The following is a 22,317-nucleotide window of genomic DNA, read 5'->3' as shown; positions in this document are numbered from 1 at the left end:
TGGTGAAGTGGAGGTAGGTGAAGTGGAGTGTGTAGTGGAGTAGGTGAAGGTAAAGATGAGAAATTCTAACAGCCCCCCACAAACTCAAGGAGGAGAGAAACTAACCAACTTGAGTTTGGAGAGAGTAACAAAACAAGAAAATACATAAAAATAAAAAAGGATAGGAGACACTGTATGGTCGTGTCAGACCGTTGGTGAAGACACTGTATGGGGTGTCATAACGTTGTAGAGGACACTGTATGGTGGTGTCAGACCGATGTAGAAGACAGTTTATGGGGTCATGTCGGACCGTTGTAGAAGACAGTTTATGGGGTCATGTCGGACCGTTGTAGAAGACAGTTTATGAGGTCATGTCGGACCGTTGTAGAAGACAATGTTGTGACAGTTTACAGAGTCTTGTCGGACCCATAAAGGAGCTAACCGGAATCAATGTCGGGACAGTTTACAGAGTCTTGTCGGACCCTTGTAGAAACTAACCGGAATCTATGTCGGGACAGTTTACAGAGTCTTGTCGGACCCATAAAGGAGCTAACCGGAATCAATGTCGGGACAGTTTACAGAGTCTTGTCGGACCCATAAAGGAGCTAACCGGAATCAATGTCGGGACAGTTTACAGAGTCTTGTCGGACCCATAAAAAATCGCATCCTCAAAAGGTGCGCTCAATTTTTTAAAAAGGCGTGCCATCAAAAGGCGTGCCCAATCCATAAAAAGGCGTGCCATCAAAAGGCGTGCCCAATTCATCAAAAGGTGTGCCGGACATGATGGCGAGGCACGTGGGCGCCTTGGCTTGCGTGCCCGTTTGTCGGCTGGTGGCAAGAGGCGCGCGATGCGCGTGGCTGCCTTGGCTATTTAACCAAGACGAAGGCTGAGGCTGAGGCATACCATTCTGAAACCTCTGAAACCAACCCTTCTCTGAAAAACTCTGCCTCTTTGGAGAGAGAAACTGTGGAACATTTTGTAGCCCAGAAAAATGGCTTCGTCTTCCCGCGGGCTGCTCACCCTCTTTCCCGACCTCAACGAGTCAACAAGAGAGAGAACTGGTGCGGTGGCACTGGAAACTCAACCAAGCGCCCCGGAGTTTGCTCCGTTGAACTTTCCGATGCGGTCGGTGGAGCAAAGAATGGCAGTGCAGTCGGATGTGGAGGCCAATCAGTATACTCTGAAGGCATGTGTGGAAAGCATGACGGCGGTCACAAACTTGTCGAACCGGCTGCAGAGTAGGACAAATGAGGTGCAGCATTTAAACTCCCAGCTGGCTCTGCTCCAACGCATGTATAAGGATGCGCGAGCAGAGATAAGCGTGCTAAGGGCAGAAAACAAGGAGCTGAAGCGGAAGGCCACCGTGATGTTCCGATTTGGAGGGCCGCCATATGCTGCAGTGGAGGAGCAGGGAGTAAATGTGCTCGGTGGCGTGGGAAATCCGGAGGCAACATCGTCAAGGGCCGTCCAGGACGGAGGCAAAAAGAAGAGACCGGCGGCAGAGTAGAGAAGAAAAATCCCACCTGTGGTTGTTTGTTTGTATTTTTTTTTTTTTTTTTTTTTTTTTGTGGAAACATGGTGATCGGGGTGAGCCCCGACATGAATAAAATGAGTTTGGTGTGCAGATCTTCCTGCGTCTTTTTTTTGTTTGTTTGTTTGTTTTTTTTTTTTTTTTTTTTTTTTTTTTTACGGAAGATAGGATGATGCTCATGAGTTGTATAATAAGGAAAATGGATAGAAAAAGAAAGATAGAATAAATAAAATAAAATAAAAATAGGAGTAGTGAAAATATATTATAAGAAATATATATATATAGTTAAATAAAAGAAAAGGGAAAAGAACGTGGGTGCACATGGGCTTGGTGTGATGATGCATTAGTTTAAGATGATGCATTAGTTTAAGATATATATATATATTAAAAAAAGAAATGTGAGATGGAAATTGGGTTGGTGTGCAAAGCCGGTGATGCGGTTTTGTTTTTCAAAAAGATGGATTTAAAATAAATATAAAAAAAAAAAGAAAAAGAAAGTGGAGACAAAAGTGGGAACACATGTGCTGGTGTATGGTTTAAAAAAATAATGAAGCATTATAATAATGAAAACAAAGGTAAAGAGTGGTTTAAAAAATAAACAAAGAGGATGGGTCCTCTTGAACTGCTTCACACGCTTCTTCACAATCTTCTTGGTAATCAAAGGAACAGCCATTGTTTCTGGTGTCGACGCTGCGGAGAGCCTTGCTCCTGTGAACCCTAAAACTGCGAGGAGGATAGATAAAACTGCGGAGAGCTGGCGGTTCTCCGTCGAAACCAACGACGTCGGAATCTGGACACAGGTCCCTTCCAGGTGCCAAGACTACGTCCACGATTACATTACCGGCGTTCGCTACCGTTCCGACTCCGAGATGGTCGCCAAGACGGTGGAGTTCGCCGGAAACGGCAAGGACGCCTGGGTTTTCGATATCGATGAGACTTTGCTTTCTAACCTGCCGTACTACGCGCACCACGGATTCGGATCAGAAACATTCGATGAAGTCTCTTTCGATGAATGGGTGGATTTGGCTGAGGCTCCTGCTTTACTGGCAAGTTTGAAGTTATACAAGGAGCTTCAAGAGATGGGTTTTACAATATTTCTTCTGATTCAGGTAAGCCGGCCATTGTGTACAAATAGAAGAGGAGAGAGAGAGCATCTGGTGACAGATCCTCTTGAGGCCAGAGTAGTCTCAGTTGGGTTTATTGAAGGTGGTGGATTCGAAGAAATTTCAAGGTATGTGTAGAGGTCCGGCGGGCGGCCAAGAGGAGGCTGCCGCCCGCCGGTGAAGCAGAATTACTAGCTTCTCAACCTTGCTCTGATACCATGTTAAAAAAAATACTGTATTATTGATTGTTGTTATTTTGATGTGTTACAAGATTGATTAATTACAATTCCTATACAATCTATATATAGAAGAAAATGTGGTAGTAGGTGTAGTGGAGGTGATAGTGGGTTAGGTGAAGTGGAGTGTGTGGTGAAGTGGAGGTAGGTGAAGTGGAGTGTGTAGTGGAGTAGGTGAAGGTAAAGATGGGAAATTCTAACACAAATCATCCCAAACTCCCTTACTCCAAAACTATTTTCAAAATATACAACCAAACAAACCAAAAAAATTTCTAAACTGTTTCCTCAAAATTTTTTTTTGAAAATTTATCTCCCAAAACCAAACCAAACACACCCCTCAATTCTAGGGTTTGAAGGAGGAGGAGTGGCTGGGGTGGTGGTGGTGGGGAGGGAAATGGGGCTGGGATTGGTGTTGGTCTGGTAGAGATGGTGGAGAAGGGGGTCGGTGGAAGGAGAAATTAGGGTTTGATTACTTTTTGCTAATTTTAGTGAAGGATAAATTGTAATAAAAAAATGAAAATTTAGGTGTGCAAGTACTTATTTTTCTGGTGTAAATAGAAGCTCCCCATAATCTTCCAATGTGACACCTGTAGCAAGTCTCATGTGTGCAGGCAACTGTGTGAAATGATATCATTCATGTTTAGACATGGATGCTGTCATCTTCTTAAGATAATATTTCGCTGTTAAATGCCTCGTGGTAGTTTCTTTTTCTGTTCTTTGGGGAAGTGTGTTTACATTGCTTTACTTACGTAGTTAGTTCATGAGAACCTGATTATGAGTTAACACTTCTCTACACGGTAGACTTATGTTCAGCTATTGTCATTTCCCTTCTTATTTACTTTCCTTTCTCTGTGGTCAACACCCTTGCTATTGTCATTTCTCATTTATTTTTGTTTCTATGTAGGCTACACTTGGTCTTGCTATGGATATTCTTTTGTCTGAGGAGAATGGATGGGTTGACCTTCAACAGGGAGTGGGCCGTCTCATAAATGCAATTGTTGCTGTTCTTGGTCCTGAACTTGCTCCTGGCAGCATTTTCTTTTCACGTTGCAAGGTTTTTTTGTTTACCGTTTTCTGCTAACTTTAGAACTGCAGTAATCTGGCATCGAACTCTTCCTACACCCTTCTTTTGTTTGATTGGTTATGTAATTTGTCGAACATCATTCTAATAATGCATTTATTTCTAGTCTGTTGTTGCAGAGATAAGCTGCCAGCAAGAAACAGCAACACTTCTTGAGTATGTTTGCCTATTCTTGTTGCTCTGGTTATGTCAGTAACGAAGTAATCATGTGTTTGTATCCTGTTCATGTTATTGTTGTTGTTACTGTTATTTTTTGTCTCCCCTTATTCTCTGCTGATCTACTTGTCCTCCATACTGGAAAAGGTGCCATTTGATAAATTTAGAGAAAACCAAGGTTATGGAATGATTAGGATATCATCCCCTATTTATATTAATGAAGTTAATAATTACAAAGTGAGCCTTAAGCATAGAATAATTACAAAATAATAACTAAAATAATAATATATTATTCTAACACTTCTAACATTTCCCCTCAAGCTGGTGCGAAGATATCTCTCATGCCTAGCTTGACTAAGATTTCATGAAATGGTTTACTCCCAACTCCCTTGGTGAGGATGTTAGCAAGTTGTTCATCGGACTGCACAAAGGGAGTACATATTGTGCCACTAGTGAATTTCTCCGTAATGGAGTGGCGATCAATTTTAACATGCTTTGTCCTGTCATGTTGAACCGGATTGTGAGCGATGTTGATAGCGGCATTATTACCACAGTATAACCACATGGAGCCCGTCTGATCAATACCTAGATCACTTAACAATAACTTGATCCATAAGAGCTCACACACCCCTTGTGCCATAGCTCTAAATTTAGCTTTTGCACTTGACCTATCAACCACATTCTGTTTCTTACTCCTCCAAGTAACTAGGTTGCCTCCAACAAAGGTGCAATATCCTGAAGTCGATCTCCTGTCAGTCACTGATCTAGCCCAGTTAGCATCTGTATAGGCTTCCACACGAAAATGATCATACTTTGAAAAATAAAGACCCTTACTAGGAGCAGACTTCAAGTACCTTAAAATTCTCATAACAGCCTCGAAGTGAATCTGATGAGGAGCATGCATAAACTGGCTAACCACATTGACAGCTACAGCAATATCAGGACGGGAGTGAGATAGGTAAATGAGTTTACCCACTAATCGCTGATAGCTCTCCCTATCAACAGCTGCTCCTCATTCATCATTCCCTAATTTCTGATTGGGTTCCAGTGGAGTGTCGCAGGCCTTGCGGCCAAGCATTCCAGTTTCTTTCAACAGATTAAGCACATACTTCCTCTGTGAGATAAATATGCTATCCTTGGAGTGAGCAACTTTAATTCCTAGAAAATTCTTAAAGTTTCCCAAGTCTTTGATTTCAAACTCACTGGCTAAATATTTCTTCAAGAATAATGCTTGGGACCCCCTTTTGGGGGTCACCCCCTCACCCCCTTTGCCACGTGGCAGGTGGTGATTGGAGGAGCAGGAAAAAAAAGAAAAAGAAAAAGAAAAGGTAACCAATGAGAGAGAGAGGGGGTCAAAGGGGGTGGGGGGAAAAGGGGGGATGAATCATTACTCTTTCTTCAATAAAGGAATTTCCTCACTATCATCGCCTGTAAGGACTATGTCATCTGCATAAACAATGAGTGCTATAGTCCTACCAAGTGAGGAATGTTTCACAAACAAGGTGTGATCTGCCTGACTCTGTTTGAAGCCATATTTAAGCATAGCCTGAGTAAATCTCTCAAACCAAGCCCTTGGAGACTATTTGAGACCATATAATGACTTCCGAAGCCTGCATACTTTGCCTTCTGTCTGATGATCCTCAAAATCAGGAGGAATGTCCATATATACTTCTTTTTCAAGGTCACCATGGAGAAAGACATTCTTTACATCAAACTGATGAAGTGGCCAATCTAGAATAGTTGCTAGAGAGAGAAGTATTGATTGAATTTATCTTAGTTACGGGTGCAAAATTCTCCTGGTAGTCAATGCCATATGTCTGACTGAACCTTTTTGCCACAAGTCTAGCCTTGCAACGCTCAATAGAACCATCAGCTTTGTGTTTCACAGTATACACCTATTTCCATCCCACAGGTCGTTTGCTCTTAGGTAACTCAGTCAATTCCCAAGTGCTATTCTTCCTAAGTGCTTTCATTTTCTCAATTATAGTAAGTTTTCACTCAGAGGTAGCAAGAGCATCCTGAAAATGGTTAGGAATGCTAACAAAGGAAATATTTGATACAAATGCTCTACATGAGGACGACAAATGAGAGTAGGACACAAAATTTGAGAAAGGATGTTGAGTACAAGATCTCACACCATTTCTCTTGGAAATAGGAACATCAAGATCAATGGACTTAAGAGATTCAAAGTTACTTGAACTCTCATCAGAAGCAGGAGATGGTAGTGGAGGAGCATAAGTGGTCTCTTGTATCCAGTTAACTTTCTGTTTGTCTTTGTTCCTGACATAAACTTGCCCTTCCCTATCTTTGGTAACATTGGGTTCTGCAGTCTCAGTAGGAGGTGGTGGTGCAAGAACAACTAGTTCCACCATAGGAATCACAAGAATCACTTCACTCCAAGGCTCCCCTTGAAGGGAGGACTGGGACACCGGAGAGGACAAGAAATAGGACTGGGATTCAAAGAATGTGACATCCGCGGACACAAACCACTTACGAGAAGGAGGGTGATAACACTTGTACCCTTTTTGAGTAGGAGAGTACCCAAGGAAAATACATTTGGGAGAACGAGGGTCCAACTTACCACGAGTAGGAGAGTGATTAAGGACAAAACAGACAGCCAAATATTTTGGGAGGAATAGAAAACAAGGACTGGGAACCTAGGAGGACTTGAAGATGAGCTTAGTTTTGCAAGACCTGGGTAGGAAGATGATTAATAAGATGGGCAGCGGTAAGAACAACATCACCCCAGTAGGACCGAGGCATACTTATAGAAAAACACATGCACCGAGCTATGTCAAGAAGATGGCAATTCTTGTGTTCCGCCACCTCATTTTGTTGAGGGGTATTGGTGCAAGAGGTTTGATGGATAATGCCATGAGTAGAAAAATATTGTCCTAACCCAGAATCTATGTATTCACCCCCATTATCAGAACGGAATATTTTGACAGTGGTCCTAAATTGAGTACAAATCATTTTATGAAAATTGTAGAACACAGAGAAAATCTCACTCGTTTTTCATGAGATACACCCAAGTAGTACGAGAAAAATCATCAATAAATGTAACAAACTAGCGATGACCTTTCACAGACACAACACGAGATGGACTCCAGACATCAGAATGTATTAATGAGAAAGGAACTAAACTTTTATTAAAACTGGGAGCAAAAGAAGCTTTTTGGTGTTTGCCATATTGACAAGACTTACAAAGAAATTCAGACATATTATTGTTTGAAAAAACAGTTGGAAATAAGTGCTTAAGTAAATAAAAAGAAGGATGCCCAAGACGTCGATGCCACGACCATATATCATTGGTGGTAGTGTGACTCGTGGTGGAATAATGAGCAAGTTTATCCGGTTGATCCAGGAAGTAGAGACCATTTTTTGTACTACCATTGCCAATCGTCCTCCTCGTGATAAGGTCCTGAAAAAGACAATGATCAGGAAAAAAAATGTTACACTACAATTCAAATCCTTTGTAATATGACTCAAGGATAACAGGTTAACAGAAAAATTGAGAACATGGAGAACAGAAGAGAGAGGTAAAGTAGGAGTGATATGGACTAAACCTTTCCTAGAAATAGAAGAAATAGTACCATCTGCAATCCTAACTTTGTCCTGACCTGAAGAGGGCTTATAGACAGAGAAAAAGTCAGAGGAACCAGACATGTGATCTGAGGCACCAGAATCAATAATCCAGGGAAAAGACATATGAGACAGGAAAACACAAGGAGAATAGGCTAAGTTACCTGAGCGGGCAAACGACGAGGAAGGCGTACTAAGAGCAGTAGAAGACCGGCGGTCTAGCAAGTGACGCAAAACATCCTCAAGATCATGAGTAGTCATGCCAGAGAGACCATCAGAAGTCTGGCCAACGGAAGCAAAAGTAAAATCAAGTGTATCGACAGTACTAGACTAATGAGCCTGTGGATAGGAGCCACGTCCTCTAGACTGGCCTGACCAACCTCCTTTAGAACCAGACCGATCACCTCGACTCCCGGATGAAGTCCCATGAAGCTTCCAACACGTTTCACGAGTATGCCGCGGCTTCTTACAGTAATCACAGAAAACAGACTCCTTGGCGGCAGATGGAGGGATGGGAGTCAGGCTGAGGCCATCTCTAGAGGTAGACAGTAATGCTGAGCGGTCGGTAGAGAATCATACTCCACATTGAGACCGGCCAGAAACTTAAAGACCTTTTCCTGTGCAATGAACTTCCGGTGCCTGACTAAATTAGCAGTGCAAATAGGCTTATAATCCTGCAGGTGATCAAGGCGTTTCTAGCCATTGGTGAGGAAGGTGAAGTACTGAAGAACCGTTTGCTCCCCTTGAACAGAGCTCTCAATAGAGCGGCGTAACTCAAATGCCTATGAGAAATTCCCTTCGCGGGAATAGGTGGTAGCCACAACATCTCAAACATCCTGGGTAGTCTCTATAGATAAGTAGCTCTTGCCAATGTCTGGTACCATCAAATGAATAAGTCAACCCATAATCAAATAGTTGGTAATCTTCCATTGGTCATAACCTGGGTCAGTTGTGCTTGGTGCCTGTATCCTGCCATCTACATTCCCCATCTTCCCTTTGCTCTTCAAAAACATAATCAAAACATAGTCATGGTAGTAGGTATAGGGAAACTCTCACTCCTAGGCGTCTGAGAAGTAGTGGACAAACCGGTGGAATCTGCCATAGATACTGTACTACCGAACCTTCAACAAAATTAGTACCAATCACAAGCTCGGAAGGTGGAGGAATACAAACACAATGACTACGAAGAAAATTAAGAACTTAAAAACTCATTAACCTTTTCTTCTTCTTTTTTTTCTTTTTTTTCTTTACTGCATTATTTATTTATTTATTTATTTATTTCTTGTTGAAGTAAAGAAAACCTAAAAAACTAGGGTACTAGTATTTGGTTACAAGTCTACGAAGGAGCAGATGACCTGGTCAAACAGAATGTCGAAGAATAGAAAGGCTACTAGTGTGGTCGAAGAACATTGATAGGGAAAGAGTGTCGCATGAGGCCACTGAAGACATGGGGCCTATCGGCTGGGCCAGAAAAGCTATTCGTGGCAGTCGGCCAGGTGAGACAAGGCCAAGAGGCCTGTCGGCAAAGTCCAACAAGGGACGTCGATGCTTGTGGTAAGGATGTCAACCAACCCAGGTAAGGTTCAAACCCTAGGGTGATCTTGATGCTGATGTTGATCAACCAGGGTGAGTTTCAAACCCTAGCCAGACATCAACCCAGACTCGAAACCACTTGGGTCTTTCCCAATGTGAGTCGAAACCCCTCAGGGTGGAGTCAGTTGCTGAAGGATAGTCACTGGTGGCGTAGGATGTCTCCGTCTGATGGCTGATGGCTTCGATGAGGAACAAGAACTGTATGGATAGATGGATTTAGGTTTAGGGTTAGGCTCTGATACCATGATAAATTTAGAGAATATCAAGGTTAGGGAATGATTAGGATATCATCCCCTCTTTATATTAATGAAGTTAATAATTACAAAGTGAGCCTTAAAGCATAGAATAATTTCAAAATAATAACTAAAATAATAATATATTATTCTAACACTATTAATTCTGTGGGATAAATTTCCCATAGAATTTAGGCAAAGTATATGGGCCTTGTTTGGTTTGCGTTTCTGAAAAAAATTTGGAAAAAATTCTCTACAAATAAGTTTTCAAAAGTAATCAAACCAAACTAATTTGCCCAAATTTTTTTTCCAAAACTTGTTTGGTTTACAAGTTTTCCAAACAAATATCTCTCTCATACACATCAAATCAATCATTTTTCCAAAACTCTCTCTCAAAATAATTTTTCAAAACATCTTTTGAAAAAAAACCAAACCAAACAAATTTTCGTACTTTTTATCTCAAAACATGTTTCTCAAATACAAACCAAACAAGCCCATGGTTTTTCAGTTGTCTTTTTTTCCTTTCCTGCTTTAGGATTTTGTGGAAATTTTTTTTGTTGTTCAGGAATTTGTGGAAATAGTTTACGCTTACTGTTATTTTACTGTGATTTTGGTAGGAGTGTTCGTTTTACACAACAACTTGTACTTTTTGCCCCACAAGCTGTTACTGTGCACTATCATGTACAAACTCTCCTCTTGACTTTGTCATCGAGACAGGTACAATTGCCATTTGTTAGATATTCCTTAAATAGTAGTACTTGCTTGGATCTAAAAGAAATTTGTTTCCTCCACAACAGCCAACTTTGAGGCATCTAGCTGTGTCCACTCTGCGACATCTCATAGAAAAAGACCCGGTCAGTAATTAAGAGTTATTTTCCCTAACATGATTATTGATTTTCCCTTCTTGTAATTATGCTACTAGAAAATCAGTAAACATCACAGGCAGTCTTATGGTTCCAATTTTTCACGGGTTTATTGCTTGGAAATATTTTCTCTAGGTTGCGTTTGTATTCATGGATTCAAAATAAATGTATTTGGATGTCATTATCAGAGAAATATACCTTCAATTTATATTGGATAACCTACATTTCTTTTATACCAACAAATAAATGTTAGGATTTGAGTGTATATTATGAGTGGATTTTAAATGATAGGTAAACATAGTTATTTCAAAGCCATTATAAAAAGGATTCTAATTGTACGAGAATCCTATTATGATATATCAATTTCAAGCCTTTCCCTTAGGTCTTTAATCCAACTCTAATAGCAAACTCTAATAGGAATTTGCAAATTAAAGCCCCAAATCTGTTGATTTTAAATCTATCCATCCAAACACAACCTTAATGTTTTGAAACTTATTGCTTTGTAAATCAGATGATGTTGGTAAGATCCGATTTCACTCTTTGTTTATTACTTTGTTATAGTGATTAGCAAACTTGGTTCTTGAGTCTATTTGTTAACCATTTAATTGTTGTGTTTCTATTTGTTTAACTACAAGTTCTTCAGATCCAAGTGCTGATATTATACTTCACAGGCATCTGTTATTGATGAACAAATTGAAGATACCTTGTTTCATATGCTTGATGAAGAAACTGACACCGAGTATGTTGGCAATGCATTTTTTTTGTGAAACTTGAATAGCTCTTTTTCTAGTATCTCTGATCTTTTCCCCCTTTTTTTTTGTGTTAAATATGTGATTACCATGTCATTGCCTTATGGTCACTTGTGCTGTCTCTATAATTGTTCCAGTTAAGTACTCTGTTTCTGTCTATGTATTGTTTTACAGTTGCTGGAAATGTTGCCCTCAAATGTTTATTCTTTTCATCAAGTAGTGGTTAGCAAGACATCTTCCTTTCATTCCATCAGAAGCACCTTTCTACTAAATACTGATCTTCCTTACTATTATTCAGAAAGAGAGCAAGGAAAGTTGGGAAAACTTAGCAATCTTACGATGCCACTATCCATAAGAATTCTTGCTTACAAAACCTATTGTGTTGATGTCATTGTTGCTGCTGCTGCTGCAATTATGGGCAGCGTGGGTAACATAGACACGGATATGTGACACGACATGGACATGCCGACACGTCAATTTTAAAAAAATGTAGGACACGACACACTTCGGATTCTTTAAAATTGTATATTTGTACAAATTTATTATATATCATATATATATATGAATAATTTAATCAAAGATAATGAAAATTATGTAAAATAACACTATTCCATTATAGATCATTTGGGATTCTTTAACAATTACATTCTAAAGAATGCAAAACAATTATAGAACATCGTAACATACATGATGATTCACATTATAAATGTTTCAAAACATATTAAAAGTGCATGAGTTGTGTTTCGAAGAATGCAAGCAAAACATTGTTATTGTGAAGGGATTCATCACATAGGACATGCAAAACATTATCCTGTGTAGATAAGTGCTCACTTTTAGGTGTCCTTTAAATGAAATTTATTTGTCAAATATAAAATTACCAATAGCTTTTGTCTTTAGCATTGTATTTGTATTATTCTGCATACATCCATTGCTTTTGCTTGTGCACCTTTTGCTTTATTACTTAATTATTTTCTAGGTCACTGGTCAGTGTTGTTGTAATTTTATTTGTAATGTCACTTTTTATATTTTGTGAAATTGTGTTAATATTTATTCCCAATATATGAAAGATGTGCTTTATTATATATTAAGCTTCATGTGTGAAATATAAAAGATTTTCTACTTTTGTGACTAGTTGCTGCCATTATACTCTTAGGACATATATTGGGGACCCTTATTCACACTCCACATATGGCTTTTGCACTCTACATTTTGTTTTTTTCTAAGTCACAAGGTGGATTGTGAGCAGTAAAATATAGAGTGTGGATATCAAGTCCCTATGTATATATTTTATGGACTATATTTTATACAATAATTTTTAAAATTTGAATATTTTTATTCTTTTAGGATTGGAAATTTGGTGCGTTCCACAATTATGCGTTTGCTCTATGCATCATGCCCTCTATGTCCATCCCATTGGCTATCAATCTGTCGTGCCATGGTAGGCTTTTCTCTCTATGTGTTTTGTTTGTTACTATGCTTTGCTAATTATTCTAATTGGTAAAACAAAATAATCTGTTGAATGATTACAAAGTTGCAATAGGTAATTAGATGGCAACAATGTGGACTATTTAACTGCGCATCCAAAATTGTGTTGTTCCATTTGCTTTCAAGGTTACTGGGATTTATTGTTGAAGTACTTGATGCCAGTTTCCCTTCCACGAAACATAGTATATTTTCTTTGAGTAAGGTCTATCTCATCTTTAATTGACGTGGTGGTTATTTAACAGCATTATTCTTTATTTCATCAACAATTAACTTCCGTCAATGTACTTGAGACCTTTCATTTTTCTTCTATTTTCTATATTTCAACAGCCCAAATGAATTGGACCTGAACTTCTAGATTTTCGAGTGCATGTTGTGTAGCCATAAAATCTTCCAGATAGTCATAATACTATTGGATCCACTATGGGTCTTTTTCTTTTAGCCAAGGGGAGTCCTGCAGAATGTGTTCTTGAGATTTAACAAAATTCTGTGTAGGATAGTAAAGAGTAAGTATAGCACTGACTTTACTAGAGGAGGAAGTAGTTGCAATTTGAAAATTGAAAGATTGACATGGAAGGCTAATGATCATTTAAATTTGATTTCTTCAATGTTAAGTGATGGTTACAAGCATAACTTTTGTTAATTTTTTAGCATACTCTTCTCAATGACTCCCATATAGGTTTGCTTTGCAGTATAGGAGGATGGGTTTCTGGTAATCATGTTATCTTGTTTATAACATTTTTTATGGTTTTTAGTTGCAAAATTAATCCATATCTGTCATATTAATGGCTTGCATATCTTGCAATGCACACAAGGTTTTATGTGCTTTATGCCTATGTCTGCTCTGAGTACTATTTCTTCGATATAATTGTTATTTTAATTATATATTTGGTCTTTCGTCCAGGTTCTTGCTACATCTACAGGAAGAGATCCTGGGACCAATGGCAATTTAGAAAATGATCCTGATGGCGACACAAGATTGAATTTTGGAGATGATGATGAAAACATGGTGTCTAGCTCTAAAACCTCATCCTTTCAAGGTTATGGATTTGATTCAACCAGAGTAAATACCAAAAGAGATAATCATCTCAGATATAGGACCCGAGTTTTTGCTGCCGAGTATGTGAACTTGCTTTTGCTGTTTATCTTTGAATTATAATACGGCCAAACTTAATTGTCTTACACATTTATGTTTGGTTTCTTGCTTCCTTATGTTACTTTCTCCTGCTTTTGCAAGTGATATAAGATGTATATCTATATATCTTGGAGCCTCATGTGTTCTTTAGTTGCTTGAGAACTTCTATTTAGATGCAAGTTACTATCATCTATACATTAATGTGAATTAGTCATCCTGGATTCCCCATTTGGATTATATTGGTTGGAATGTCCTTCAATGAATCTTCGTTTGGCATATACATAAAAATTTATTTTTTTATGTATGAAAGTACGTTGTTTATACTCTTCCACAAACTATAAAGGAATTAATGAATAGTTCATATGCACCAACAAGTTTTATTGAAAATCCCCTATTTCTGGTTATGTTTCATTTGGAAGTTCAGTAAATATATACTGCAGTGCATTTAGTTCCCAAGATCAACTAGCGAGTTCATGCAATCGTCGTGCTATGTGCCAGTATCAGCCAAATGTATGTTATTGTAAAGGCATAGTCACAAACTGTGTAATTGTTTCTCATGATCCTTTGTTTCATTCCATGTCCATGTTCTTACATATTTCACGACTTGATGTCACTTCCATGAATGACTCATGTTTGATGTACGCTGTATTAGATATGGGGCTTTGTGCATGTTTTATGATTAACTCAAGTTATTGAATATATTTGCTAGGTGAATGTCTACATGTGTTGGATACATCTCATACCTTTACCTAAGCGTTGAGTGTTTGGCACTGGTACTTTATACATTTAGAAGAGTCCATGTAACATAGACTCAAATTTTCAAATGGTGCCATTCATGCTAACATACATCTTGCGTGATTGGGGGTTATAATACTAGTAGCCACTAGAGACACATTGCAATGCCTTGGGTTCAAGTATACTTGTAGCCACTAGAGACACATTGCAATGCCTCGGGGTCAAGTTTCTCACGAGATTAACAAACAAACGCAACCAAAGATTTTGGGCAGAAAGAGAGGAGATGGAAAGATCCCCTTGAAGGACATTAGAGGGCATTCGGTTAATCAATTAGGCATAGCATCGCCTGAAAAAGGATTTTAGGATGTTCGTAATAAATATGAGGAAGCATGCAACCTCAAGGATATGGTATTTTTTCTTTCAGCAACACTATTCCATTCAGGTGTAACTACTACACAACATGACTTATTGACTTATAGAGAATGGCATGTTCATTGACTTAGGCATGAAAGTCCTCATCAATATACTCAGTGCTATTATCCCTCCAAAGGATTTTAGTTTTGGCATCAAATTGGTTACTCACCAATTTATGAAAAATTTTGAAATAAGAGAAAACTTCACTTTTAGTGCAAAGTAAACAATCCCAAGTAACATGAGAGCAACAATCAATAAAGATAACAAGTCAATGATAAACAAAAGTAAAAACAATATGAGAGGATCCCCACACACCAGAATGAATAGACATGAAAGGGGATGAGCTTCTATGATTAGCAAGAGGATAAGAAGAGCCTTTGTGCATGCTTGGCAATCATCACAAACGAAGCTTCTTCTATGACAATGCTTCGCTAAACCAAGGATACATTTTGTAATATGCCAGAGGAAGGATGTTCCAAGTGCCTATGACAATGCTTCACTAAACTAAGGACAAGTTTTGTAATATGCCAGAGGAAGGTTGTTCTTAGTGCCTATGACAATGCTTTAAGTTTGCATCTTTTGCTTGTAGGTGCATAATTAATGTTATAGCGCCACTGCCACTTGTTTGATGTAATAATTTTGAACCTAGCACTAGGATGTTTTTATTGTTCTCACTCTAGCTTTTCTTTGCAAGTGATTACCTTTGTAAACTTGTTCACCAGAACTACAGTTAAACCATTTTTATCATTTTTTGAGATTGGTTCCATCACCATTCATATCACATATTGCTTTTATCTGAATGTAGTAGTACTTTGGAAGAAAAAAAAACTTATATTGATTTGCAAGCCTTTTTTGTACTCTTGGAACGAGATATATTTGAGTTGCCTTATAGAAATTACAGAAGTTCCAAGGTGTGTGAGAATATTGTGTATACCAGTGTTTTTAAAGGCTCAAGGCGCACTAAGGCGCTGAAGGTCTCTCGGGGCCTAGGCGCAAGGCGCAAGGCGAGGCGTGAGCTTTATTGAAATAAGGCGCACAGTCTTCGTAAAAATAGAAAAATTAATATAGACTAAAATAATTAATTCATAAATAAAAATTATTATGATTATATGATTATACAATTAATTCAAAAAATAAAAATAATTAATTATTATGATTATAACAATTTCAGTATAATGAATGTAATGTATCTAATTTATTTATTTCAGTATAATCTATTTATGTAAGAGTCGCACCCTCAAAAGGTGTGCCCAATCTTTCAAAAGGCGTGCCATCGAAAGGCGTGCCATCAAAAGGCGTGCCATCAAAAGGCGCTCCATCAAAAGGCGCGCCATCAAAAGGCGCGCCCATGTTGTCGTCGAGCGCCGAGCGGCGCATGATGCGCGTATCTGCCTTGGTTATTTAACCAAGACGGATGCTGAGACTGAGGCAGAGACAAAACCTGCTAAAAAATCTCTGAGAGATAAACTCTGTAATACTCTGTAACACTCTGTTGCCCAGGCTGAAACCGCTGAACACTTTCATTCGGAAATACTCTGTAACCAACCCTTTCTCTGAAACACTCTGCAACCCATAACATGGACTCTTCTTCCCGTCCAGCTACCCAGAACATGGCCTCCTCGTCCCGTGGTCTGCTCACTCTCTTTCCCGACCTCAACGAGTCAACAAGAGAGATAACTGGTGTGGTGGCCAGTGAACCTCAACCAAGCGCCCCAGGTTTTACTCCGTTGAACTTTCCTATGCGGTCTGTGGAGCAAAAAATGGCAGGGCAAACGGATATTGAAGCCAATCAGTATACATTGAAGTCATGTGTGGAAACCATGACTGCGGTCACAAACTTGTCGCACCGGCTGCAGAGTAGGACAAATGAGGTGCAGCATTTAAACGCTCAACTGGCTCTGCTCCAGCGCATGTATAAGGATGCGCGAGCAGAGATAAGTGTGCTAAAGGCGGAAAACAAGGAGCTGAAGCGGAAGGCCACCGTGATGTTCCGATTTGGAGGTCCGCCATATGCTGCAGTGGAGGAGCAAGGGGGAGTGAATGTGCTTGGTGGATTAGGAAGCACAGAGGCAGCACCGTCAAGGACCGCCCAGGACGGAGGCAAAAAGAAGAGACCGGCGGCAGAGTAGGTCGGTGGGTGGCCGTCGGCAGAAAAGAAAACAAATCAGTTGTGGTGGTGATGGTGATCTTGTGTGGTTTTTTTTTGTCTTTTTTGTTTTTTTTGTCTTTTTTGTTTTTTTTTTTTGTTTTTTTTTTTTTGTGGTTGTGGTGTAAAATGTGGATCGGGGTGAATCCCGGAGATGAATAAAATATGGTTTGTTGTGCAAATTGGAAAATGGTTTTGGGTTTTTTTTTATTTTATTAATATAGCACAATTTTTAACATAAGTAAATATTTAATATGTATATTATTAATTTTTTTTTAATAAGAAGAGAAGAGAAGAAGAAAAAAAATCATTAATTTTTTTAATATATATAGTATTTTATTTATTTCTTAAATTTTAAATTTTTTTTTATAAATATTTTTATTTTGAAACATATATATAATTTATTTTAAAACATATATATAATTTATAAAGGTATATATATAATATATAAATAAAAACATATCATATATATAAATATAATTTATAAAAACATAAATAAAAATATATAATAAAAATAAAAAATAAAAAATAAAAAGTTATAATAATATAATATAAATTATAATTTATACTATACATATATCTATACATATATATAGAAACAGAGTCGAAGAGAGAGAGAGAAGAGAGAAACAGGCAAAGTGAGAGAGAGAGAAGGCGAAGGCGAAGGTCGATGGAGGTCGTCGGAGCTCGTCGAAGGTCGATCGAAGCTCGTCGGAGGTCGATCGAAGCTCGAAGGTTGTCAATCGACTGTCGAAGCTTCAAACTCGACTGGTTAGGGCAAACTCGACTGGTCGGAGCTTCAAACCCAGCTGATATGGTACATGAGTTCTGATCCTCTGTGATTTTATGCCATTCGAAAGCTTCATCTGAGTCGAATCTGAGTCGTTCGATCTGATCTACAGATTAAACGCTCAGTCGCGCCTAGGCGAGGGCCTTGCGCCTCTCTCGCCTGGCTCAAGGCACGGCTAAGGCGCTCGCCTGGCTCAAGCCGCCTCGCCTGGTACCTGTACAGGCGCAGATGGTGCGCCTCGACTCGCCTTGCGCCTAGGCGTGCGCCTAGGCGCGACTTTGACAACACTGGTGTATACATGTATATATATATGGTAGTGTAGTGTGTGAATATTCTGAGAGATTAGGTGAATATTTATGTTTCCTTTTTAGTTTTAGCGTTAAGAGTACTATATAATCATGTGTATTCATTGTATTTTGCTACAATTGAATATACAAAAAACGTGCAGAATTCTTACATGGTATCAGAGCCAAGTTCGAAACCCTAGCACTGTCAATTATTGAGTTTCAAACGACCTCTCTCTGCCATAAGAATTGTGATTGTACCCACATCGTAATCAGCATCGGTTCTCGTCGAAATTAGGCTCATCTAGCATTGGAATCATCGTACCTCAGCCTTTGGTTCATGTGATTGGTCCATCTGATTCGCACACCTCTTCATCGCATGTGTGACTCGCGTGGTGACCCATTTGGTTCAAACCTCTTCGTCACTCCTCTGACTCGTGTGGGTGACCCATCGTGATTAACTTAGCTTTTTTCTGGTCCTCTGTTTTGGAACTTCTGGTTCTCTGGAAGCTCTGTTATCTGGTTGTTTGTTCGACCCATCTAATTGTTTCATCTGGATTGACTAGGTTGAGAGAACGACGATTCAGTCGTGAAGCTTCTCTGTAACAATTTCGCTCTCTTCGTGGTTCTCTGATTTCGTGGGTCTCGATATCTCTCTCTCTGAGGTTGGGTCTCGATTGGTATTTGACCTATTTGATACTATTTTACTGATATTATATTTAGACCTAACACTTTTCTGGTTATTACATCGCGGTTTTGGATTTAGGGTTTATTACACTTGAACCCTTCAGTTTTTTGGTTATTATGATGTCTCTGGCTTCTGACGAGTGTGCCTTCTGCCATTAGAGGGGTTATTGGAAGTACCACTGTCCCAAGAAGGGACGTCTACTTGCCTCGTTTTTTTAGCAGTCTCATAACCAATTCTGGGCTCCTCCCGCTACTTATATTGCATCTGCTCCGGCTTCTGATCCTGGCTTGGCTTCCTTGAGTGTTCGAATTAGTTAGCTTCAGCATATCCTGTTTACCTCCAAACCCTCTCCATCTGCCTTCAGTGTTTCCTTTCCTCATTTAGGTTTGCTTGGGTTTTCTTTAGGTATCTCTCCGTCTGTTTGGATTTTTGACTCTGGTGCCTTTCATCATATGACTCTCCCATATCTCTTTACTTCAAAATTGTACTTCTCCTCCCTTTCCTATTACTGTTAATGCTGCTAATGGGTCTGGTATGTCTGTTATATTTGTTGGGTCTATCTTACCGTCTGCTATGTTTGCTATTTCTATTCCAACTGTCTTTTATGTTTCTCAGTTATCTGTCAGTTTATTATCTATCAGTTAGCTTGATGCCTTCGGTTTTGATGTTATCTTTTTTTCTTCTATCTGTTCTGTACAGGATCGGATGTCTAAGCAGCAGATTGGGACCAGCCGTAGAGTTAGAGACCTCTATGTGGTGGAGAGCTTACATTTGCCTATGACAACCTCTCTAACTGCCTTTTCCTCTTTTCAGTTAGATTCTCTGCCTAGTCCTTTCTACTTGTGGCATTCTAGATTAAGGCATTTGTCTGCTGATCGCTTACGGCCTTTAGCTTAGTCTGATATATTGGGTAAAGTTTCTCCTAGTGAACTTACTGAATGTCGAGGGTGTAAACTTGCCAAAATGACAGCCTTACCTTTTCATAAAAGTACTTCTATATTTGATTCACCATTTTTTTTAGTTCATATTGATGTTTGGGCCCTTCTCCTGTTCTCATCAAAGGGGGTTCTGCATACTATGTGTCATTTGTTGATGATTGCACCCGTTACACTTTGGTTTATTTTATGACTCATAAGTCTGACTTCTACCAGATATATCGTACTTTCTAGTCTATGGTCACTATACACTTTGGGTCTACTATTAAATTGTTGCGGTCTAACTTGGGTAGGGAATACTTTAAAATTGAATTCTGTGAATATTTGCCCAAATTGGGTACCATTCACCAAATTTCTTGTACTGATCCACCTACCCAAAATGGTCGAGCTGAGCGTAAACACTGTCATCTCCTTGAGACAGCTAGGTCTCTCCTTCTCTCTGCCTCCGTTCCGGCTCCGTTTTGGGGTGAGGCAGTTCTTAATGCTGCTTTTCTTTTTAACCGTATGCCTATCCCTCTTCTTTCTGGTCGGTTTCCTTATGAGGCTCTGTTTTCTCAACTTCCTAATTACTTTCGTGTTTTTGGGTCTGCTTGTTTTGTCCTTTTATCCCGTAAAGATAGGACCAAAATTAGTGCCCGGTCTATCCTATGTGTCTTTTTGGATTATAGTCTCACTCAGAAAGGTTATCGCTATTATGATCTTGTTTCCCGTCGCCTTTATGTCTCTCGCCATGTTGCCTTTCTCGAATGTCTACCTTATTTTCAGCTTCCTCCTCTCACCGCCCCAGTTTTTCAAGAGGATTTGTGTCACGACCCGAACCCGCCCCCATGGGTTAAGGACGTAACCGGCCAGTAATCCTAAGATTACCTACGGCCTCAAACCAAAACAGACTTAACACATCAGAGTAAAGGGGGCCAAAAAGGGAAGCAAAAATTTAAAATTTTGTCCATAGAGCCGTGCTTACATGCACATCAACAGACCATATTCAGTTACGTTAATAACCCACATCAAAAGTACAGTTTCACAAAATTCATTACAGACAGGATCATCCAAAGCGAGTCAACCTATGACGGACTATTTACAGATATACATAAAGTCCTTGCCGACAAGACAAAATATAATTACATAACACAAAAGGCAATGGTAGGTCTCAAGAGTGAGACATAAGGCTGACTTCCTCAAAACTCGGATTTTTCCTAGCAGACTTCACTGGGGCTGGGTTTGGACTTCCCTTGGCTCACCTACAAACACATAAATGAGCATGAGCGATAGCCCAGTGAATAATATCAAATGCAGAAATTACATAACAATGTAAAACAACATGTTCCAAACGGCCTTTGGCCCAATTCACATTTCTACTTAACATATATATATACTTATACAAAATTTAGATCAAGTGACTGTAGTTCCAACATACTGGCCTTTGACCCATTCAGGTTTCCTTTCTTGTCAAAACGGCCTTCGGCCCATTCATTTATGTCGAAACGGCCTTCGGCCCATTCATCTCTGTCAAAATGGCCTTTAGCCCATTCATTCACGTCAAAACGGCCTCTAGCCCACTCATTCATGACAGAACGACCTTCGGTCCATTCATATAGGTCAAAACGACCTTTGGCCCGCTCATTTACATCAAAACGACCTTTTGTCCATTCATTTACATCAAAACGACCTTTGGTCCATTTTTTTGCATCAAAATGACCTTCGGTCCATTCATTCTTATCAAAACGACCTTTGGTCCATTCATTGATTCCCGTCAGACTTTTGTCCATAATCCCAATTAACAACTCATAAAGTTTATAAGGGAATAACAATTGGACATTGACAAGCTTTCAAATATTGATATTACTCACAGTGATCGGCTTGTGGATTTGCCCTAGAGCTTGACCCTACACGTTTCATGAACACAAAAGGGTCATTAACAGTTCAATCCGTTCTTTAATTCACATATTCCTCTTTAGGCTTTATTATTATCTCATTAACTCATTTACAATGCTTAACATATGCCTAAGAGTGCTTGCAAGTGAAAGAGAACGGAAAACAGAACACAAAATGCAAAAAACAAGATTTCAGAAAATAGGGTACCCACTCGAGCGTGGACTTCCCCGCTCGAGCGGACCCTTAGGTCTGCAAAAGTACTGGTTGCCTTCAATTTCAGCTCGAGCGTGAACTCGGCCGCTCGAGCGTACTGCCTGTCCAACTCATTACCAATGTAACCATTTCATGCATTCAAAGCTTCTACTTCCATGGATTGTACATGCATGTGACATATAACCTTCATTCTCATCTCATATGATGAAAAGATGGTCAAATACATGGATTTCAACCAAAATTGCAACATGAGTCATGTAATTCAAGCTCAAATATGCAAATTCAAAACAATACATACATGCATGCATATATAGTCTTCAAATTCCTCAAAACCAGCTCCTTTCATGTTCTAGATCACAAATTAATCTTCAATTCACGAAATCACAACTCAAATTCATGAGTTAGGGGTTGGTTACTCACCTAGGAGCTTTAATCTTCCAAATTCTAGTCAATTCTTGAGCTAAATCTTCAAATTCCCAAGCTAGAGCCAAAAATTGCTCAAGTCTCTTCCTT

General features: G+C 39.2%; 1 protein-coding gene across 1 annotated transcript in view; it reads left to right on the top strand.

Moving 5' to 3' along the window:
* The window catches only part of SWEETIE (HEAT repeat-containing protein), a 73,989-nt gene that overhangs the window by 34,523 nt on the left and 17,149 nt on the right, over positions 1-22,317 (top strand). Inside the window, exons 26-32 of the mRNA XM_028228878.2 lie at positions 3,755-3,904; positions 4,038-4,087; positions 10,113-10,212; positions 10,293-10,349; positions 11,030-11,097; positions 12,452-12,545; positions 13,494-13,708. Of these exons, the coding sequence (XP_028084679.2) occupies positions 3,755-3,904; positions 4,038-4,087; positions 10,113-10,212; positions 10,293-10,349; positions 11,030-11,097; positions 12,452-12,545; positions 13,494-13,708 (734 nt within the window). The remainder of the gene's footprint in view (positions 1-3,754; positions 3,905-4,037; positions 4,088-10,112; positions 10,213-10,292; positions 10,350-11,029; positions 11,098-12,451; positions 12,546-13,493; positions 13,709-22,317) is intronic.

Source organism: Camellia sinensis, chromosome 1 (genome assembly GCF_055761805.1).
Source record: "Camellia sinensis isolate YWXY chromosome 1, ASM5576180v1, whole genome shotgun sequence".
In the NCBI taxonomy this organism is placed as follows: Eukaryota; Viridiplantae; Streptophyta; class Magnoliopsida; order Ericales; family Theaceae; genus Camellia; species Camellia sinensis.
The sequence above is the reverse complement of the archived record's forward strand: the minus strand, read 5'-3'. Positions and strand labels throughout refer to the sequence as shown.